Source organism: Uloborus diversus, chromosome 8 (assembly GCF_026930045.1).
Source record: "Uloborus diversus isolate 005 chromosome 8, Udiv.v.3.1, whole genome shotgun sequence".
In the NCBI taxonomy this organism is placed as follows: domain Eukaryota; kingdom Metazoa; phylum Arthropoda; class Arachnida; order Araneae; family Uloboridae; genus Uloborus; species Uloborus diversus.
In genome coordinates, this window is record NC_072738.1 from 66,488,731 (window position 1) to 66,512,917 (window position 24,187).

The 24,187-nt window shown below is 38.0% G+C and overlaps 1 protein-coding gene across 1 annotated transcript in view; it reads right to left on the reverse strand.

Annotated features, from left to right (window-relative positions):
* Positions 1-24,187, reverse strand: part of LOC129228398 (acetylcholinesterase-1-like) — a gene marked incomplete in the record, with an annotated part of 45,971 nt that overhangs the window by 14,921 nt on the left and 6,863 nt on the right. The window contains 4 exon segments of the mRNA XM_054863077.1: positions 1,343-1,799; positions 8,649-8,830; positions 10,559-10,870; positions 17,341-17,905. Coding sequence (XP_054719052.1) covers positions 1,343-1,799; positions 8,649-8,830; positions 10,559-10,870; positions 17,341-17,905 — 1,516 coding nt within the window.

Consider the following 24,187-nt stretch of genomic DNA (forward strand, 5'->3'; position numbering starts at 1 on the left):
GAAAATCATCGTCTAGAAGAAGGTATGAGGTGGATAATTGTGGATAGACTTGAGGCAGGACAGTCCTAAGCTCAGGTTGTTGGGGAATCGGGTGTATCTCCAAGCAATGTTTGGAATTATCGGAGTCAGTCTAAAAGCAGTGGGGTAGTGTCCAGAAGACCCGGACATGGTCGTCCGAGAGCAACAACGCCCAATAAAGACCAGTATTTGTTACTTACAGCCAAGCGCCAGAGGACGTCTACAGTGAAACAGCTGTATAGGGACCTCACTGTTGCCATAGGAACATTGGTTTCAAGGAAGGCAGTTTCTAGGAGGCTCGGTGAAAGAGGGTTGCATGCCAGGAAGCTCGCCATTTGCATCCCACTCACCCACCCCCACAAAAGAGAGTGTGTACAATGATGCAGACATCACCAGCGCTGGACACAGCTCCAATAGGGTATTGTTCTTTACAAAGATAAGTCCAGATACAGTCTATAACCTGATTCTCGACGAATATTCGTATGGAGGGAACTTGGGACTCGATACTATCTCAGTAACATCAGCTAAAGGTACCATTATGCTGGTGGAGGAGTGATGTTTTGGACAGGGATAACGCAAGATACCCGCACACCACTCCATGTGCTTGTTACTGATTCCGTGAATACCCAGAGGTACAGCCCGGGGATCCTAGAACCCTATGTGAGGTTTTTCAGGGATGCTGCTAACCCTGAATTCGTTTTTATGGACGCACAACGCCCGACCACATAAGGCTGTGCTGATTAAGGAGTATCTGGAAAGCGAAGATATTCATCAAATGGATTGGCCAGCCAAATATTCCTGACCTTAACCCCATTGAACATGCCTGGGATGCTCTTAGGAGGGCTATTGCGATACGCCAACCCCTTCTAGAACCATTCCGGAGTTAAAAACTGCTCTGGTGGATGAGTGGGAGGGTCTTTTCCAAGCACTATTTAACTCTCTTATTAGCAGCATACATACTCGTTGTGCGTGCTGTCTATCTGTCGGGGTGACCACACAACATGCTAGAGGCGACCACACACCATATAAGCCTCCCTTTCATTTCCATCTTTCATCATGAAGCTCCGTCCATATTGGACTGTTGACAATAACTCTTGCCAATGACTGGCAAATTTTATGGCAGATCACTAACGCAGCCTGAAACACCTTCTGGGGGTTTTTTTTTTTTTTTTGATAAAAACAGCCGTCTCATATGCATAAACTACTGTACTAGAATTTGCATTTATGTTAAAACCAATGGCTTTGGGGGGGGGGGGGTTCACCCCCCCCCTTTGCTGCGAAGGGGCTGATTTGAAATGCAATGTAACACTGAAATTTACTTACCCATTCTTCACAAATCGAGACCAGTTCTGTATGATTTCCGCACTCAGAGTAGTTTCTCCCGCTTCGTAGTCCTGAGGATTTTTCAGAGGAGATCCGAATACGAACTGGACCTCTTCAAAATGGGTTACACCCAGCCAAGGCGCCCAGGGAGTCGTGCTGGGGCGCTTTGTGAAGAAATAGAAGTAGACGTCGCTGCCCCTTGAGGCGAAGCTCTCTGCGAAGTACACGGTGGGACAGAGCAGCGAAAAATCACCGGATCCCGTGTAGAGCTGGCGCCTGGACAGATCGTATTCGTCTTCCTCGATACTGTCCGGCAAGTAGAAGTTCACAGCAGCATCCGGATCCGGGAAATCGAAGCTGGTGAAGATGTTTCGTAGCATCTCCTTGGCTTGGCTCTTGCTGATATTCGGGTTTTTCTCGCCGAAAAAGCCGTACAGGTCAGGGTTACTGGTCGAGATCTGGAAAGAAGAGAAAATGGCTTTATCAGACGTCACCAGTGATTGCAATACCGGTATACCAAATATCGGTTTTTCGAGCAATTTTTAATTTTCGAAATACCGGTATTAGCTGAGGTAAAATACCGATAGATTCGGTATTAGCTCAAAATAATAGTTTTAATTGAATAGTTTTCAATTTAACTTACTAAAAATCTACTTTCGTTAAAAATGTACATTTCTTTTTCTATGATACAGAACCAAAATCGAGCTATCGATGTAAAAATTTTCAGAAGTACGAACTAATAGAATATAATTAAATGAAAATATCGGAAAGACTGCAAAATGACATTTTCACGACAAGATTGTGAGATGAAATCGCATTTTTGTGCACTTATGTGCACCATGATTTTATTTTTTTCACTCCCCTGACCACTTACTTCCTCTTTTGTGAAAGTTAATTTCAAATGTAGATTCGAATGTATTTGCCATATGAATAATTTATTCCAACCATCAATTGCAGTAATGCTTTATGATTTTTTGAAAAAAAAAAAAAAACATCTCAATTGCACTGAATTTTGACAAAAGTTTTCGTGTTAGTATGACAAAGGGTAAATTCTAGTCACCAGTATTGGTTTTTTGTCCTGTCCTGCTGTTAAGCTTTATACTTGGTAAGAACCAAGATAATATATATAAATTATATAGAGCCTTAAAAATTTGCAGAGGTAAGGCATAATCAACTAGAAAATATTTTCACATATTTGCATACCTATAGTTGTAATGAATTGTAAAGAAGACACAAAAGTGAATTAAAGAAACAAATAGGATTAAATTTAGTTAAGTTTATCGCAAATTTCAAACCAAAGGGCTAATAAAATGCAGACACAAATGTATCGTGATCAAGAGAAAATTGTTGAAGATGTTAATATTGACAAATTATCGTCTCTCGAAGAAAAATTACAACTATACAACTGGCTATAAATTCTTCAATTAGATGAGGTGTATCGCGCGTGGATAACCGTACCACCCACCTCCGTGATTTCAGAAAGAGTATTTTCAACTGCAGGAAAGTTGTGCACTAACATGAGTTCCAGACTTGGAGATAATTCAATAGATGCATTATGTTTCTTTCTTTTTAAAAATTTTTATTATGAAATTTGTTCGATCATTCTGTTTTTTCTTCACTATATGCTGTCATAAATAAAGTTTTTTGCACAAAATTATGAAATGTGGCAACGAAACAATATGTTTTCGACCATTTTTGGAGGAGTTTCTAATACCGGTACTAATACCAATATTTCGGTATCACGTTTTAAAAATACCGAATACCGGTATTGAATTTTCTGTCCGGTATTGCAATCCCTAGACGTCACTAAATATTCCTAAAGATCCAGACTCAATTTGGAGTCATTCCACGTCAACTGACCTAATTTTTCAAATCGTCCCCACTCGATCATCTCCGATTTGGATAAAATTTTATTGAGGCGTAGAGATGCCTTTGAAACTAACCTATGCAAATTGTCAGTTTCCTAGATCCAAATCCTGAGGATCTAGGATCTCCAAAAAATGTGATCCAAGATGGCGGATTATCTTTTTGTGCCAAATTGCCAAATTTACACCAAGTTTACAGGAAATTTTATTACACTGGAAGCCTGAAACTTTCCGCGCTTAAAGTATGTTTGAGCGTTAGTATATTCAAGTACACTGCTTGACAATTGCTAAGGAACAATTACGTTTTTTGGAATTGTTAAGAATATATTATGATTAAAGAAACAGAACGAAATATATAGTTAATAGGGAGGATGTGCCTTTATTATAAGTACAAAATAACACAGATATTACTGCATTAATGAAGTAAAAACTTAAAAATAAAAAAATAATCCTACTTAGATGGTTTTCATACAACCACAAAAAATGATCTAAGTCAGAATGATGGAGACATGAGTACCTTATTATGATGTATGATTACCAGGGACACTTGATGTACAATTTACATATGTTTTCGATACTCCCCACTAATTATTGAGGAATGCTTGGGGGATGTTTTCCCACTCCTCTCTCAATGCGGATTTGTGTTCTTGAACTGTTTTGGAGGGGTCGGTTCTTCGGGCAACACGTCTGCCAAGAGCCTCCCTGGCAAGTTCAATTGGATTTAAGTCAGGAAAGTAAGCAGGCCACTGCATACAGATAATGTTTTCACTTTGCAGTGTGTCTGACACTTCAATGCTCCAGTGTGGCCGTGTATCGTCGTCCGTCAAGAGAAAATCTGGAACGACAGCCCCCATAAAAAGACGAACATGATCCAGCATAACATCTCTGCAATGCATTCGCGACGTATCGCTTTCTTATTCAAAAATGTGAAGCTGTGTTCTGCCATTGTGCATGATGCCTGCCCACACCATGACGCCTGGGCCGTACCGATCACGTTCGCAAACAAATTTTTGTGCATAACGTGTTCCACGCTCTCTCCACAGTAGTTGGTGAACAGAATCACCTGTCACACTGAAACGAGATTCGTCAGAGAACATCATTCTAGACCAATTTTGATGATCCCACCAACAGGTTCCTTACACCAGCGTAATCTCTCTCGACGATGGCGTGGTTGAACTTGGATGCAATGTACGGGCTTCCGTGCATACAAACCGACATTATTTACTCGCCCTGAGATGGTTCTTGCAGAAACATGCGTACCGGTAGCGGTTGTTAGATTTGCAGCTATCTGTCCAGGAGTGAAATTTCTGTTCCTTTTTGCCACGAGGGCTACATAGCGATCCTCTGAAGGTGTGGTGCTCCTACCACGACCCCCAGCATGCTTTTGCAAACCATTTCCACCTTCAGCGGCCGTCTTTAATCGGGAGATGGCACTTTTTGACACACCCATTGTAGCAGCCACAATGGTGACACTTTGACCTGCTTCCAGTCGTCCAACCGCTCGTCTACGATCGTAGATACTCAAATGATGTCTTGCTGACATTTTACTCTTAAGTATTTCAAGAACCAAACAGAATTTCAAAAGAAAACCTTTTTAACATCCAGCACTATTTTTGTTAAAAACCAAACAGCGGGAATTTTCGTACAAATTTTGAGCGTGTATGCTTTGTCTTTTTTTTATACAGATAACGAGTCTTGGTCTACCACGCCATCTGAACTTGAATTTATTTCCATTGGTCAGGTGGTTGAGTTACAAATTTGCATAAATCACTTGTTCCTTAGCAATTGTCAAGCAGTGTATTTTTGTGAATTTGAGCTCGTTAGATTTTGTGTAGCATGCGCGTGAACTTGTGAAAAAGCGCAATGGGAAATTTTTTCCCTGGATTTTAGGCTGTCATAAAATCCGAACAAAAATTATTCAAAAGCTCGTACTGCGTGATTCCATTGTAAAAATGTTTGTTTTTAATGGGTTGCAGTTACAGAGCTTAAATATCTATTTTCAAAAAGATATTGTGATTCAAAGTGGCTATCAAAACCGTTCAAGTGAAAAATAGCCTATTTTCAAAGCGTTGTAGCTTAAGTTTGTCACCTCGCATCTTCTTTTTGTTTATACCATTAGAAAGAACACAGTTTTTCCGTTCAAAATAAGTTTTTTCTTCGATGGTGTTCATTCGAATAAGGATAAAAAAAAACGACCTTGAAATTATATCTGTCGTAACGAATTGCCATGTTCAATCTCAGATTACGGGAAATTTTATAACACTGGAAGCCTGAAATTTTATGAGTTTAAAGTACTTTTAGTTGTCAATAAGTTCTAGTATTTTTGTGAATTTGAGTTCATTAACTTTATGTAGCAAGTTTGCAAGGTCTTGACAAAATGTAGCAGAGAAACTTTTTTTCTGGATTTTAGAATGTCATAAATTCTGAACAAAAATAATTCAAATGCTCGAACTTTGTAATTCTATTGTCGATAGCCATTTTTTTAATGGGTTATACTTGCAGAGCATAAATATTGATTTTCTAAAATATATTGGCATCCAAAGTGGCTATCAAAATAGTTCACATGAAGAACAGCCTGTTTTTAATTCCCTGTAGCTCAAGTTTGTCACCTTGCATTTTTTCGTTGGTACCATGAGAAAGAACATATTTTTTCCTATAAAAATAAATTTTCTTTCCGATGGAAAAAATGAGCCTGAAATACTATTTGTCGTTAGTGAGAAAATCTCGTTCTACAATAAATAAAGAATGGTGAATGCCATGACAACCGGCTTATAGGGATTATGCAACTGTTATAAGTCAGAAATAGTTTTTTATTAATCATTTAAAAAGATACTTTGCAAATGAAATACGATAAAAAAAAATAAATTATCTTGTTCTGTCTAATGTATCAGTCTGCTTCCTGAACAAAATACTTTTTTTGATTCTAACATATTTAATCGGCAAAAGAACTTTTTAAATGATTAATAAAAACTGTTTCTGACTTATAACAGTTGCAAAATCCCTATTAGTCGGTTATCACGGCATTCACCATTCTTTATTTATTGTAGAACGAGATTTTAACGCTAACGACAAATAGTATTTCAGGATCATTTTCCCCGCTTGTCTGAAAGAACACCATCGGATCATAGGAGGCTGAAAATTTGTATAGATTAGTTTCAAAGGCACCTCTACGCCTCTATAAAATTTCATCCAAATCGGAGATGGTCGAGTGGGGACCCCTAGGTCACTTGACATGGAATGACTCTTTGGGTCATTTGCAATCTGCCCATTACTGAATTTAATTAGAGATACATTTTCTCTTTCTAATGGGGTTGAGTTAGGCGCCTTAGGCTTTTGAACACCTAGTGCGATACCCCGATACGGCATCCAGTCTTTCATGTGGCGCCATTAAGGCGCGGATGTCAATGGCACGGATAATTTTGACACCCAGTTTTTACCAGATGGAGGCACCTGGTCTCCATTCGATGCGAAACTGCACTAAGGATTTAGTTTTGCCGAGGGCACTCAAGGCCAAACAAATACCCAAGTGATCGTTAAAGTGATCGTAAAAAAATAAAAGTTAAAGGATAAAATGAAAGGTGGCACAAAAGAAGAGATATGTATGGGAGAGTGGGAGTTCTTGATTCCGCAGATGACTTGTTCCCCCTCTCATATCTCGAAACTGCAATGAAACATAATTTTAATAATGCCACTGAGCTGCCGTGGTACGTTTTTTCCTGTGTATTAATAGGCTAAATTTCTTAGAATATAAAATTGTTACAATGACACTTTTGCATAGTATAATGGACGCATACTTACTTTATTGCCAGCTGAAAATGTATCTCTTTAGCTATAATTTGTAAAAATTCCCAAACGAACTGAAAGTCCTGGAGCGTGTAAAGTAAAAAGGAAAATTGTTAGCAATACTTAACTCATTTTTAGAATTTTTCTCCTTCATCCTACAACTAAAAAAATTCTTACCTTATATACTTCTATAAGAACTAAGCAGTAATTTATGTTGTTTTTCAGCATTGATCAAAATTAAACATCCAGATAAAAATTAAATTAAAATTTGTTAAAAATTAAACATAAAATAACTATGAAGAATAAATGAGAATCAGCTACTTTATTTTTTATAATGAATAAAACACGTATGAAAAAACCTGAAATAATATCAACTAGCAAGTATCGAACCCGTGCAAGTAGGGGTGTGAATCTAGAGCATTGTCCCGTACACCATGGTGCGATAGAGAGTTAAAGTAACTTATCAGAAAATGCTGTGTGAACTTTGAATGTAAACTTTTTCTCTGGTATTACTTGGCATCGGACGGAAAGTTTCAGGTAGGGTGCCTATTGCCCATTATAATACTGCCAGTATGATCAGTTTCATCTAAATTGTGTTCTTCATGTTTGTGCCCTTCCCTGCTAGAAGTTTAGTAATCGTCAGTACACTTACGCACAAATTTAGCAGACGAGTGTGATCCTCCGATACGGCATCGAGTCTTTCATATGCCTCCATTGAGGCGTGGATGTCAGTGCCACATATAATTTTGACGCTCAATTTAACACTAGATGGAGGCACCTGGTCCCTTTTCGATGCAAAAATGCACTAGGGGTTTAATTTTGCTGAGGGCATTCAAAGTCAAAAGAATAGCAAAGTAATCTTTCCCCTGCCGCATAATCATTATGACATGACCGTTGATGCTTTTCTGCATCTCGAAAATCCAACGACTGACCACCGCGGGTCAGAGCCCGGGACCACAGCGGAGAAGGCCAACGCCTTTACCACTACGTCACCCACTCAACTAATAAGCAAATTTCAATAAGTTGTTTATGTGTATGACCAACGCCTTCTAAATGCTAATAAATGCCTATCGCTTTCTCGCTTTCAGCATAGAGCGAAATGATCCCATTTCGGTACTCTCGCGACGCCATCTATCGAAGGTCGAAAGTATTAGAAATTAATATCGGAGAACACAATTGGCTAACTTCAAAATTTAAATTTTGAAATTAACTATTTAACGATTTGATTTGATTTGTTTGGATACATCGTCATAGCAACGCCATCCATATATTGCCGCCAGGTAGCATTGTTAGAGTACCGGTGGAGGATCACTTTTAGAAGCATATGTGATAAGCATTTAGTATTTAGGAGGCGTTGGTATGACTGAGAGGTAAATAGTATAGTGGATACTGACGTAGGATATCCTTTTGTTGCATAGTTGAGGAATAGCTGAAGAGATCTCATAGCTTGACCATGAAAAGAAGGCGGATGACCTTGAAGCAAAAACATCATTTTTATCATTTGTAATAGGTTGTTTGTTACTAATTTGGAATAGATAGGTTTAGCGAGATCATGTCTCTTACTATTCGGTGCTTTCTGGCACCTTCTACCTATTGCAAATGATACAGATGATGTTTCGCTTCAAGGTCATTCGCCTTCTTTTTGTGGTTAAGCTTTACCTGGAAGGCTCCTTCGTCTTTGTTGTTTCCGATTAGGACAGGATTCCTCTGGAAATTGCCCTGAGCAATAGCTATCCTGGCATTCTGTGGGATGATTTCGTCGCCATAGGTAGGTAGGTAGCTCCTGGAAGAGTGAGGGATCAGGCTCGTTTCCGCCTTGCTCAGTTCCAGAGCATCCACATCTAAAAAGACCGAATCTGTTACCTGCGACTTCTTCACCAATGGCGTCACATCCAAAGAGAAACTTAAATCAAGAATTACCTTGTGTAGTACTGATAGGCTTGATTTGTCTATTTGTCTCCAGCCACTAAGCTAGAGCAGAGCTGGAGTGAAGGTTTCACGTGGGTTAATCGAACCCAAACTAAGTGGTGAGACAACAAGCGAGACAACACTGAGAATCGAACAAAATGTTCGATTCTCAGAGCAAGGATGGTATATATCGATGGTATTTCAACTGCATTTTAAAATTCAAATACTCGTAAGTACAATTATTAAACTTCAAAATTTTACCTTCTTATGCAACTCGATGTTTTGTGTTAAAAGATTAAAAATTAGTATCCTGAGTGGGAAATGGATTTTCACAATTAACGTTAAAAAGTTTTACCTGTTTACTGGCGTGGCCATCCATCACATGAACTAAGCAAGTATAGATCTGTGTGTGCTATTTGAAATCACTTGATCAAACTGAAGATCCTTTCTGCCAATGAGGAGGTAAAGGGCAGTATCTACAGGAATGAGTAATTGAGATATTTGAACGAACGCGTTTTAGATTCCATACCAACAACAGGAAAATGTTGGAATTTGACATTTTGTTCGTGTTTTACTTTCAGCGGAAATCAAATAAGCAAGCTCGTACTAAAAATCTAAAATAGTACAATAGACGACAAAAATGCAAAAAAAAAAAAAAAAAAAAAAAAAAAAATATTAATATGAATTCTGAAATTTTCAATTCAAATTATGATTTTCGCAATCACGTGTTGCGACACGACTCTACTCATTGGAGTTAGTTACTAGAAATGGCTCCTGTCCCCCCAAAACTGCTCCTTCTCCTGGACGGTTACGTGTGTATAGTAGTGTGTGTAGGCGCGCGTGCGTGCGTGCATGTGTAGGCTTGTGTGTGTGCGTAGACCTGTGTGATGCACGTATGCGTGTGTGTGATTTTGTTTTTGTGTGAGTGCCAAACGCCAAGGACGGTCAAGTGAGGACAATAAGCAAGCGTGATTGCTCAAAAAGAAAAGAAAAAAAAAATAAAAAATAAAAAAATAAATAAATAAAATAAAAAATAAAAATAATACAGAGGCTGCCTATTGCCTTCCCACGATAGTATTGGAATTCTTGTTGCATCTGTGTCACTAATGTCAGTTCTCAATCTACATTACATTACATTGCACTCCAGAGTCCCCTGTATCTACCAATATACACCTTTAATCGTTTGGATGGGCCTTGAAGACAGCTCTGTTTTTGATCCAGACCAGGAGCCGAGAAATCTCTGATGCAGCCACTTAGAGCTATTGATTTGGAAATAGAACTCAGAGATCTTGTGACCACGACGTATTTAACCCAGACGTCATTAATGAGCAAGGAAGATCTTCAATCGGCTGTTATCAAACCCGGGACCTTTCGGTTTCGAGTCCGATGCCGTACCGTTCAGGCCTCCACGGCCTCCTTTCTTACTCTAGAACTAAAACTGAACTGTCGTGGAATTTTTGTACTCTGTACGGATAGCGGCATTTCAAAATAATTTTATGTGTACTCTTTAATAAAGTATTCCCTAGAATAAATAAACTCTGTTATCATACTCAATTGATGCGTATACCAAGGTAAGTTGACCCATTCTAAGTCACATTGGGCCGGTCAATGTCACGCATTTTGAAGTATGGAACTTGTTGCTAATAGGGTTGTTGTCTTACCTCTGAGACAGGCGACGACCTCTTGCGGATGGTCCTCGATGGTGTAGGACTGATTGGCACAGCCCACTAGCTGGGCTACTTGTTGACTCTTGCCCAAGTTCATGGTCTTGTTTTCGGTGATGAGCCAAGCAGGCGATGCGCTTTCCATTATCTGACCAACATAGAGCCCTCGTGCCAGGGGAGAGACGGATAAGAGTCCGGCAGTGACGGCTCCAGCACTTTCTCCGGCAAGTGTAATTTTGTTTGGATTTCCACCGAAGGCGCGGATGTTGTCTTTGACCCACTGCAGACCAGCCAGAGAGTCCCATATTCCTAGAAAAACGACAAAATATTTTACTAATCATACATAAACGCAATATATTTTTACATATCGCATGGATGCACATATCTTACTACTATTATATATGCGGAAGTTTATCTGTATGGATGTTTGTTACTCTTTCACGCAAAAACTACTGAATGGATTTTGATGAAACTTTACAATAATATAGTTTATGTATCAGAATAACACATGGGGTAGTTTTTACCCCGTTATTGGGGGCAAAACCCCCCTATGGGGCGATAAAACCCAATTTTCGTATAAATTCTCCAATATGAGGATGAAAAAAGGCTTGCACTTATTAACATTTTTTGTCCATCGAAAGCTCTGATTTTTCTGCTGAAGATGGCACCTGTTCCAAATTTCTAAGTAGAATAAAAAACGAGTTATGAGATTTTTAATTCCATGTTCGAAGGCTTTGCTCAACACAATATAATATGTAAGGTAGCATCTCAACTCCCTGTTGACAGCGACAATTGCTGTATTGTTGATAATTTTTGCTTTTTGTCTGACTGTTCAAGGCTTTTCTCAAGTGAAATTTTAAAGTAAGATTTTTTGTACAAGATAGGCAAATAATACATGGATTTAGCTGATCATTTTCCAGTTTTACGCAACTTTGAGGCAAATTAATGATTCTTTTTTGAAAATTTATTTATGTTGACCGGGCGCTTGTTCGACCAGCAGGAATCTCGCCAAACTTTTTTTGCGGAATCATTTCAATAGCTAAGGCATGTGCATTTTTTCAATAGTCGCAGTTTTTGAAGCTAAAAATTACGCGAATACTGCTTCTCGGTTTTCTCCATGTAATCAAAATATCGCCATTTCTTTAATATTTCTTTCTTTATATCATTTGTTAACATGTAAAATGATCCGCCAACTAAATTAATCAAATCCATAAACAGCAAAATTTTGCGCACAATTTCAAACACAATTGCCAATCTTTACTACTTATTTTGGAAACATTTCGGATAGCATCATTTCATGGTCACCAGAAGTATCTCAGTATTTGGCGACACTATCTCTTCGATAAAATTAGTAAAACACAGTTTTACAAAGTAGGGAGGGGGAGACTTATCCAAGGTATCCCAAAACGATTACCGCAAATTTCGTAACGTTTTAAATCGCAGTAAGGGATTACGGACGGCTACATTTTTTAAAAGTTTGTACTTCAATAGCAATATAGAGATGATTTTTAGAATGATTTTTAATCACGTCAAACCGGTGTGTTTTGAGTTATTTCAGTTACAGAAGAAAATGAATAAAAGTAACTAAAATATTGTTTCTCACAATTATTACACACCCTTGCAACGCCGGGTATTTTTGCTATGTACGACAATCTGCTGCCCCCCTACCCCCAATTTCCGTCGAAAAAATATTAATTTTTTACCAGGAAAGGCCAAAATATATGCAAAAGATTTTCTTTGTAACATCTTTCGGATCGGAATTAAAATTCATATCTTATGAATGTAGATTAAGCAAACATTTTACGCAGTTTTATAAACTTGGCAAGTCTCTGGCGAATGTATGGCACTGTGGTCCTTTTCCCGATAAATAATGGATTTGGATTATTTTACATTTTTACGCTGCTTTTAATTGCAAAAATAGATATTGAATTAATTTGCATTCGTTGAAGAAAATTAATTTAATTGCAAAAAAAAAAAAAAAAAAGACATTTTAAAACCGTATTCGATAAGCAGAGTTATGATAACGCGGTCGGGGCGAGTGTTCAAAAATCTTGACGCTACAGCCATTACAAAATTTGCATTAAAATGTAAAAACCTCGCCAAGCTAATTTTGGTAAAAATATCATTAAATACTATGTATAGGGTATTGCAGTTAAAATTAATCCACCAAATTAATAAAGCAACACGCTCAAATAACATTAAAACTGCTATTAAAATATAAATTAGTCCACCAAGTCCCTTTTATATCTCCAGACTCACCAGGAGACTACTTTAGCGCATTGGCGAATTTTTTAAAATTTTAATGAAATTTTTAATTTTCTTTTTCTTTTTTTTTTGTGTGTGTCTGTTTTTGAGGATTAATGGTGTTAATTAGGATTTTGCGGAATTAATATCCCTACTGTAATAGCGACAAGAGAGTATTGTTCTTTCTTTGTTTTTTTTTATTTGTTTTTTATGCTATTGGACCTGTACTGACGAAGATTTTGGGAATTAATCATGAAGGAGACCTTCAGAGGGAGATGTTATTTGAAAACGCTGATATTACCACTCTAACAGAGACTTTAGGGAATGTTTCTCTTTCTGAAATGAGAAGTTTTTTGTACTATTGTCCTCATTTAAATGGGAACTTTAAAAAAAAAACTGTTGTGCTTACTCTGATTTTAATGGTATTTTTACTCTGAACTTTTTTGGTATTTTAATCAGGACTGTTTACGTTGTTAAGAAACAGTTGATTTTCTTCACGTGGGGGATTTTAAAGGTTTGATGTTCTCACTCTAAAGGGACATTATTAGAATCTGGATTTGTAGTGACTGTTGACCGTATTTGAAGACGATTTCTCCGGTAAGAAGCTATACAATAATTTAGATAGCAGATGTAGCGCTGGACACCATTTGACGGGGATGGGGATTATAAGGGAAATGGTTGACTTTATATTTACGAATTGTTGACCTCACTCGAATTGGAATTTTTGAGAATTACCCAAACTAACTTCTTTACAACTCCTGAACTTTTTGCTGATTTATGTTGTGTGATTTTTCGGGTGTCTTCCCAGTTTCGCAGACATTTCATTTGCCTCCCCCCCTTCCTTGATTTTCAGTTTTCATCATATATTTTGATATATTAAAGGGGGGAGGCCATTTTAAATGTCGGCGAAACTGGGGAGAAACCATTTTACGGTAGCTATATGACATTTCCCTGTGTTGACCATTAACTTGAATCCATTTAAAAAAAAACTACATCAGCGTGAGCGAAGCAGCGGGTAAAAGCTAGTACAACATAAAAATCATTTTATATTGGGACCTACAGCTCGGTCCAGTTTAGAATTCCGCCAGCCTTCCTTTTAGACGATAAATCTAGTGCAGTGAAGTCGGGCTATACATCATTTTGAGACATTGCTTTCTCGAGAGTGAGTCGTCGAAGTTGGTCATGAGCATTCTTGACTGGTTTTTGTCAGGCAAGCATACTGGCTTGTTCTTCCGCTTCACCGTTGTAGCCTCAGAATGTTCCTCACAAGTCGAAATGAATCAAATCTGCCCTATCGTAGCTTAAAATATACATTCCAATCTGTGCAGCGTAAAGCACGGCATGAGGCTTATGTATCTTGTTGGCAAACCTTTGAACCATCAAATTATTATTTCAGATATAATTACAAGTACACGCATTCTCTAACACTAGTTCCTGCCCACACTTTCAAATTCACTAGTCTGTACGTGTAACAAACAAGTGCCCCTTTACCGCCAATGCAAAACACGTCGACAGGCACCTTTTCTCCGCAATTTTATAACGCTTAGCGTCAGGGCCGATCCTAGGGTGTCGGCCGCCCGTGTGCAAAGACCTAATGTGCCGCCCCTCAAGAGTAATTTGCATATTTTGACTCATCTTTAACGTTCATATAAATCTTTCTTTGAATTTCTATACCAAGTTCAAATTTAAAAAAGAAAGGGGGAAAAAAAACAGAAGAATGATGAACTTATAAAAAGGAAGAAAAGTTTTATAGTAAGAAACTCCTTAGGTACAATTTATATCTTTGAAGAAAGTAATAGATACCAAAATTTACTAGTCTTAAAAACGCGTGTTATAGTCTGTCGTCGGTGACATCAGAGGAAGGACGGAAGATTGGGAAGCGGGGGGGGGGGGGGGGGGGGATTACTCCGAAAAAAATTATCGAAATTGGCGTATGAAAAATAGTTTTAGGTTATCTTTGGTTGTGTTCGGTTGCTACGACAAAAGAGTCGGGTATACTCAAGGTGCATGGAGAAATTTTCGAAATTGATGTCAAATATCGCAATTTTAGGAAAATTTTCGAGACTTCAGGAGGTAGTAATGTTGATGTTCTTTCCTAAAATTCTTTCCAAATTGAAATCAGTTTGAAGCTATTTTTTGTGACCGTAGCGTAGGAAAAATCGGCGCTCTTCCCGAAAATTTTCCGAAACTGAAGTTTTAAACACGCAATTTTGGGTTACCTTTGTTGACGTTGCTAGAGGGAGGGAGATTCAATCGTCTCCCATCGAAGGTTTTCGAAATTGAAATTTAAAGCGCAAATTTAGGTTGTCTTTGGTGATAGTAGGGGATCTGGCGGCTTTCCTCCGGTAATTTCTCTTCATTATTGTTCAAAAACCCATTTTGGGCTATATTTGAAAACGATAGGGGAAACGTGAAAATATTCCGAACCGAAATATTTTTCAGAACTAAAATCCATTATAGGCTATTTTTTAGAAGGAAGGGTTTTGAGGCTCTTAATCGGATGTTTCTAAAAGCGCAATTTTATACTATCTTTGATGACGTTAAAGATACTGAGAAGCTTCGGCGGATCTTACGGATATTTTTCGATATTAATATCTGAAAAATACAACTATAGACTTTTGTCCACCTCACCTCGACGATTGATAGGCATGCATTAGCGCAGTAAAAAGTTACATAAGCCAAGCAGTTCTCCTCCGGAATTTTTTAGAAATTGAAGTCCCAAAAACGTATTTTAGGCATTGTTTGACAACGATGGGGCTAAGAACGGGCGGGGGTTCAGTGTGCCCTCACGAACTGTTCTTAGAAACTGAAGTCAATTTCAGGCCAGTTTAGGCAGGAAGGGTTCTGTGGCTCCACGGAACCGTCTAAAAACGAAATTTTGAGGTATAGTGATTGCATTGGAGAAAAGGGGGATCCGGGGTCCTTTCCCGAAAGTTTTTGAAACTAATGTCTGAAAAAAAGTAATTTTAGTTTGTTTTTCAATAAATTAAGTGAGAGGGGGTGGGATTAGGGGCTTCTCTAAAGACGCTAACTGAGACTGTCTTTGGTAGTAATTGCAAAAAATCCTTCGCAAAAATTTCGAAAAAGAAATCCGAAAAATGTCATTAAGCAATTTTTGATGACATTAGGAAAGGCTGTCCTTTAAAAACGCATTTTAGATTTCGGAGCCAACATTTTTAGGCTATGTTTGATTAAGTTAAGGTGGAAGGAGTGAATCAGAGACTTAATTGGGTCCTTAAGATCGGTGGTTCAACCAGTGAAATGTTCTGAAATTGAAGTCCTAGAAACGCAATTTTAAGCCTTCTTTAATCCCGTCAAGGAAGTCATGGCATCCTTTTGGATCTTCGTTTAAACTTACTACCCAGTGCAAGAGCCCTGTCCTCCTACCTGATCTGAAACCGGGCAGTTCATTCGGGATTTTAATTAGAAAAAATTGCCGTCAAGTGGGATAATTACAAAATTTTAGTTCGTCATTCATATATGTTTGACTTTCAAAGGAGTCGCAATTTTCCACTTTCTTTCCACGCATCCACGATTATTCAACACAGATTTTGTTGTTTGAAATGCTTATGATGAGAGTATCTAATCAGTATAGCTTTTTTTTTATATAAGTAAAAAATGTTTTCATTGTTTAGGTCTATAAAAGCTTGGAGGGTAAACATTAGTGGCCGCCCTCGGTGCCCCTTTTAGAAGGCACCCTTTCATGCTTCAGCAGGGGGCCATTTCCCTCATTTCCCCTCCCCTGTATCCATGTCTGATTACCGGTTCTGTCACAAATTTTTGCAACCAAGTGAAGCATGCATGTAAAGAGTAAATATTAATGGACAATGAAACCAACACAATGTTCCCAAACGTTCTATTGTTCTTAAACTATGCTATATGCTGTCGGGAAATCGACGCTTACTTTGATAATTGAACATTTAAAATTCAGCATATTTATTCGGCTTATTATAAGTTATCTTGTGAGAAATTCTTGAGGAATTTTTCTTGATTATAAGAACTACATGATGCGGCCTGCGGCCGCCCCTTGCTTCGGCCGCCCTTGTGCGGTGCACACTCTGCACACCTGCTAGGATCGGCCCTGCTTAGCGTTACATAACCTTGTGTTTCCGCTTGGCGAGTTAGAAATGGCTTTATTTTCCTTTTATGCCAAGGCTGGATGAGAAGATCCCTTGAGTGAAAACTGTGGGCTTTACTGCTACACCACATGGAACTTCATAATGCATAACACTAAATGGATGCACGTTACTGAACATAATTTGATTTCAGTCTCATTTTATCTAATTTCAATGTTTAGAAGCACAATTTTTTTCGAAATGCACGGCGACTCGGGGGTCAAAGAACTACACATCATGAGTACTAACATCATGAGTGATGTCATGAGAACTACACATCATCTACGTCATGAACTATGCATGAGAATGCATAGATGCATTCATTAGAAAAGAGTTTAGACTGAAACATTTAGTGTTTTTGTATCCAAAAGAGTAAAGATGAGAAAAAACAATCGTACGCAATTAGACAAACGTACTTACCTATATTGCCTGGTGCATCTTCAGTTCCAGAAGTCAGAAATCCAAAAGAACCCAGACGATAACTGACGGTGACCACTATGATGTCTCCTCTAGCTGCGATAGCCCGGCCATCGTAAATGGGCTTGCGAATGGAACCGATGAAGTACCCTCCTCCGAACATCCAGTACATGACAGCTTTATTCCTGGCCCAGGGCCCTGCCGGTGCCCAAATATTCAAGTACAGACAATCTTCGCTCTTACCCGGCTCGAAGTCATACCAGGGGAACGGGTTGTCCGTGATCTGGGTACATGCTGGAGGTTGGTTGACAGCCTTGCGTGTGCCCGACCACGAGTCCATAGGCTCCGGTTTTTTGAATCGTCTCTGTCCTAGAGGTGGTTTGGCGTAGGGCACTCCAAGGAATTCTCGGACAGGTATGCCCCTGAAAGACACAATCCTACCTTCCACATTTCCTTGTTTAGTTCTGGCAGTGGTGGGGACGGAAATCCTATCCGACTCCTCGTTCATTTCGTCGCATGGAACGTTGGCGACGAGGAAACACAGGATCCATAAAGATGCGACAAAAATCTGGGAAGAAGCAATAACCTCTTAGAATATGAATTATTTCTACAGTGCTTATGAATAACAAAAAAATCTCGACTTCTGAGAGAACAATGTTTTGACGACTAAAAAAATTTTGAAAAAAAAAAAAAAAAAAAAAAAAAATAGAACCGACTTCAAAATTGCTCTAAAAAGTGAAAAATAATTTTATTCTTTAAACACCATCGATAATACTTTTAAACATAATTTTTGAAGTTGGCGCAAAAACGATCGATAAAATCATTCACAGCCGTAACTCAGTTACAACTATAAATTAAATCAGGCCCAGTTTCTTCACTACGACATGCATTACGCATTGATGACAGCATATTTGAGTAACGATATAAATGTTTCGTTCCTAACTTTGGATGATTTTTTGATAAAAATATGAACGAAGCATGGTTACAATGGATTTTACTTTCTGTTTTTGCGCCAACTTCAAAAATTATGTTTAAAAGTATTATCGATGGTGTTTAAAGAATAAAATTATTTTTCACTTTTTAGAGCAATTTTGAAGTCGGTTCTATTTTTTTTTTTCAAAATTTTTTTATTTCATTCTTTTTAGTGTAAATGTAGATATTTCAGTAAAAGTAAGAAGTTACCTAGTAAGAAGTTCGGCTCTATATCACTGTATTGCTTTAGAAAAGCCTTTATTCAAAATTATCATTACAATTACTATTAATGTTACTGTTATACGGCACCAAACTTTTATAACAATGAGTTTCATATTGTCGCGTAGATGAAGATAGCGAAGACAATGTGAAAGCCAAATGAAACGAATACTCGTTAGTCTCAACTCGAGATCTTTATTCAGAACCACGAATGAGCGTTACATCTCCTTATATACAACTTGTGAAAGTGCTGGAACTTTCCAGACTTGCAAAGATACAGAAATTAATAGAACATTCGAGAAAATACGGGAAACAGTAGAAACGAAATTTTAGTAAAATTCACTTTGTCCTAGTCGGGATTTGAACCTGGGTCGCTCGTGTGGGAGGCCAGAATTCTACCACTGAGCCACCGTTATCCACAGATGAAAAGTGCGAACTTCGCTACAATATCATTTTAATCAGTTAATAGGGAAATTGCATAAAATTTACTGTTTTTTGCCCATAACTTTTTTTCTAAAGGACAAATATGGTCAAACAAAGTAATGGGACCTAAGTTGAGCCATCCCCTATCCATTAAAAAAAGAATCATCAAAATCGGTTCACTAGGTGAGACGCTATGAGTGGACAAAAAAAAAAAAAAACATACATACGGTATGAACTGATAACCGCCTCCTTTTTGAAGTCGGTTAAAAATTACAGAATAAATTTCATGACTGATTAGAAATACAACCTTCTTAGAAATAGGGAAGACGAGGAAGTTAGTAGTAATTAGTGTTGCCTCCAAATCTATCAATAACATCCTCTACACGTCGCGGTATTGAGCCAAAAAGCTTTTGGGTGTGCTGTTGGAGAATGGCAGACCATGTTGCCTCCTCACGTAGGGCAAGTCCATCCGGCGTAGACTCAGAAGAGACATGCCGGGTTAGAAGTTTTACAATAATTGCCCAGGCAAGTTTGAAACGCAATCGATCTGGAAAACAGGCAGGTCAAGGTATCAAAGCCATATGGATGCCTCACTTGCCAAATCCATTAACTCCATAAATCAAAAAGTCGAGATAAGGGATGAAGAAGTTAGTGTTATCCATAGGAGTGAATAGGCCCTCGTGTTACATTTTTCTGCCATAACATGGTCAGAAATGTACTGAACTAAAACTTCAATATAAATTCACGTGCTAAGCATTGATTAAGCACTTTTAAAGCAGAAATGATGATTTTTTTAAAAAGTGGTGTTAATCGATTTGACGAGGCATCCATATGGCGACCAATAGCTTGAACATTGCGGGCAACGAATGGTCACGCATTATCTGGCAAAAATGGAGCAGTAAAAAATAAGCTACTAAAAATAAGAGAAACATAGAATAATATAGGAAACGTATAGGGTCTGGTGGGGTAAAGTGGTCATAAAATCGTAGGTTTTCAACTTAGGTGGATAATAAATGCAACAAATTCTTTAAACAGTTCAACTTTTTTGTTGTTATTTTACATTGCATTATTAAAGAACACGGTACATTGAATTTTAAGAAGAAAAATATTGATTTTAGTAGTTTTATAGAACTTTCGTTTCCCTATGTTTTTATGACCACTTTACCCCATGGGGTGGGGGAAAGTGGTCATAGCATGGGGTAAAGTGGTCATAGTTAAAATAGTAGCAAAACCATTATAAAGAACCCTAATACTTGTATATTTCAGTTGTTTATATAATTACAAGCATATTCACGAGTACATGCCTGTATACACGAATATATACGTGTCGTGTTATACACGAGTAAACACGTTCCTATATGAGTAGATACATGTATACATCAGATACATGCATGCACGTGCCTACTCAAGTATATACGTGTATATACGAGTATATAAGCATGTATACTTGATTACCTATAGGAGTGTATACGTGTCTACATACGTGTCACATTAGGGTGTCCCAAAAAAATGAAAGTCGTTTTTTTTAAACGCATACCCTCTTATTTTTTTCCTTTTATATCAAAACCGTTGTAAAAAAAAGTTTCATGCAATTTGAAGCGCGGTAACCCGTGCCGACTTGTGCCTAAAGGCCTAAACGTGTAAATACCACGTGTATTCATAAGCAAGCGAACGCTGGCGACGCGATACTTTGAGAAGCTCAAAATAGCTGTAAATAGCGCACAGAAAAGAAATGAAAGCAGAAAAACATATGTTAGGGTGGGGGTGGGGGGGGGGGGCTATCCGTGGCAATTTTCAAACCGTCAAACATGTCAGTACAAATACATTCTGGTCAGCGAGCGCAGTATAGTCCTTCCATAGGGAACAAATCATGGAAGTGGAATTGCAAAGTTTGAAAAAAGAGATATTTTTAATAGGAATCGTATAACACCAAACTACGGGCTTGAAATTTCCCTCAAACGGACAAGTTCTGTCTGTTTTGTTTTATGACATTCGAGAAGTAAATTTAACTATCAGTGAAAGTGCAAATCTCGCTATTCGGGAATGCATCATCTTTTGGGAAAAGGCACGCATTCCCACCAAATCGTTGCCAAATTGTGTGAATAAACTTAAAAACCTGAATCAAATTTGGAGAGACTTACAAAAAAATGCAAAGAAACTGAAAGAAGTATTCAGGCAGCACCAACAAGACTTTGAGAGTAATTTAAACAATTTATTCAATATTGCATATGCTGATGCACTTCGGTTAATCAAAATAGAGGAATTTGGGATTTTCTTGCAACTCCAAAGAGAGCCCGGCCGACGTGGTCACTTTAGGTGGAGTGGATAAAAAACTGGCCGACAAAGAGGAAAGGGCTCGACTTTGAGCTGTCCAAGAAAACAGGCGCATTAAATACGATTCCGCTTCAACATCCTCGGAATTGTATGAACCTGTACAAAAAGATTCCTCTTCGAGCTCTAGTGAAAATATTAATTCAGAAAATTTCCCTGAAACATATAAATCAGTACCTAGAACAAGTTTACCAGAACCTGGAACAAGTATATTAGAACCTGGAACAAGTACATGAGAACCTGGAACAAGCATTCCAGAACCTGGAACAAGTATTCCAGAACCTGGAACAAGTATTATCAGAACATGGAACAAGTAAATATGTAATGAGGAGCGATTTTATTACTCCAAAGTCAGTTGCTGCATTGGACAGGTGTCCAAGTATACAAGATTATGTGTTTATTCTTGAAGCTACTATTGATGCACTTGGGTGTAACACTGATGAATTTCCCATAAGTAAATCTTCAATTCAAAGAATTCGAACTGAAAAGTGGAAGGAGCACGAGGAAAGAATAAAAATCGGTTTTCAGTACGAGGTATCATCTGTAGTGAATTTACCTTGGGATATGAAACTGTTGCTTGCTTTGAGTGCTCAAAAATCAAAAGAATATCGCTTATATATAGTTTCTTATATGGATGTGACGAACAATTCATTTCTGAGTCTAAACTGGATAATTCCACAGGAAAAGAACAAACAAAGACTGTTTAAAAGGCAGTTTTAGCTTGGAATCTCGAAGACAAAGATAAAACTCTCTGCTGTGATACTACAGCTCCTATAAGTGGTTCTTGCGCTATTCTTGAGCAAAAATTTGATAGCGAAATGCTTTCCTTTGCTTGCCGCCATCATATATATGAACTGATCTATCCCACTAAAATACAGTGCTAAATAGGAGCTGCGGAGTTGTTCCGAACTGTACCCTAACCTGAAAAATTTACTTGACTTTTACCGTGCTGAACTTACTAATATTACGGTCAGGGATGACTATCAAGAGTTGATAGAACTGCCTTTCATATTTTTAGGTGGAGATACAGAAAATGAATTAAAAATAAGACCACCGGGAGCCATGCACGAAGCTCGATGGATAGCTCGAGCGATTTACTCCATAAACTATTACTATTTAGTTCACAGCTAAAATTAGATACGAAGAAAAATGAAGCATTGTTTGATGTCTGCTTGTTTGTAGCGACAATATACGTGAAACCATGGCTTCAACGCATTTTGGCAGTCAAAGCACCCAAAAAAGAGTTGTGCCTTTTGATAAAAATGTACGCAAATGTGGACCCAATTATCTCAAAAGCTGCTCTACAAAAATTCATCCAGCTTTTATAGTATGGTCAATAATCTTTCATTCCTTGATGTGAAAAAGACTGTCTCAATGCTTAAAGCAGTAAACGATGCAGCTGAAAGAGCGGTAAAAATGATGCAAGACTTTCATGGTTTGCTAACAGCTGACGAGGAACAAAAACAATCTGTGTTACGTTGCGTTCAAGAGCAGCGAAAGCTCTATCCAGACTGCAAAAAGAAAACATTGAATTAAAAATATGTACAGTAATGTTTCTTGCAGTCTAATAGTGTTGTAAATATCTGCTTTAAATAAATTGATGCCGCGTGTAGTAAGGAATTATACAGTTTGCAATCTTTCCACTGTGGTCGCCGTACAGGATTTCAGGTCCAACTTTGACCTCAAGGTTTGACCTCACGGGTTCCTGTTATTTTATTGCAATGAAACTTTTTTCTCATGTTTCTGAGGTGAAATGGAAAAAATTTGGAGGGTATGCGTATTTGATTTCACAATTTTTTTTTTCGCCATTATATCTTGGGACACCCTAGTGTCACATGTATATACGTGTCACGTATATGTACGTGTCACGTGTATATACGAGTAATTACGAGTATAAACGAACATCATATGCACGCATGTACTTGTATCTCGAGAAAATACGTGCATACTTGAGTATATATGTGTATAGTAGACGTATATACGTATATATAAGTGTACATGCATACATATACGGGTATACACGAGTTAATTCGTGGATACATCCAGTGCGCCTTTGTACGTGTCTACTCACGTATATATAATATAGAAGCACGAGTATATACACATGTATACGTGTACACACGATTATATACCTGTATAGACGTATATACGTACATTATTGCCACTAGAGGGCGCCTGTGATGCAGGGAGTGTTATTGCTGCTGATTTGATAAGTGTTTTCTTACTATAATTTTTCATTATTACTGTCTAGTTTTAGGTTTTTTTACTTCACTTTATCATGTAATTTAGTTTTATTGTGTTTTGGGGGCTCATTTTTGCTGTTATTGTATTCTTGAAGTGTTTTTGCATTTTTTGGAGCTAAGCCTAACATGTGGTGATCTCCTGGTTTTTGATCTTGTGTGCTTTATTGGGTGTAGCAACTCTGTTTATTTACTGCTGTTTTTAGTATTTATTCTGTGTTTTTTTGCATTTTTATCTTTCTGTTTTGCCTTTTGGAACATATTCACTGAGTAGAAATGGGTGTTATATGCATTATGAAAGAGGTAAAGAGTGGGAAGGGGGACAGGTGGATCTCTTGTGATTTATGTCATATGTTCTGCCTGTATAAGGGGGAAAATGAGTCTGTTTTTGAGGAGGATTATATTTGCACTAAATGTGCTGAACTCTCAGACTTAAGACTTAAGATGCTAGTTTTGGAAGCCCAGTTAGCATTAGGGTGTAAGCCAGTTGTAGAGGGTATAAATGTTCCAGAGATTCAGGGGGAAGTTTCAAATGAGGAGTTAGATTGGGAAACTAAGGGTGTAATTTTGGGGGACTCTATGGTAAGGGAGGTGGGTAACACAGTTGGGAGAGTAAAGCGTAAGGTGGCTAGGTGTTGTTTACCAGGGGCTCGGGTAAAAGACGT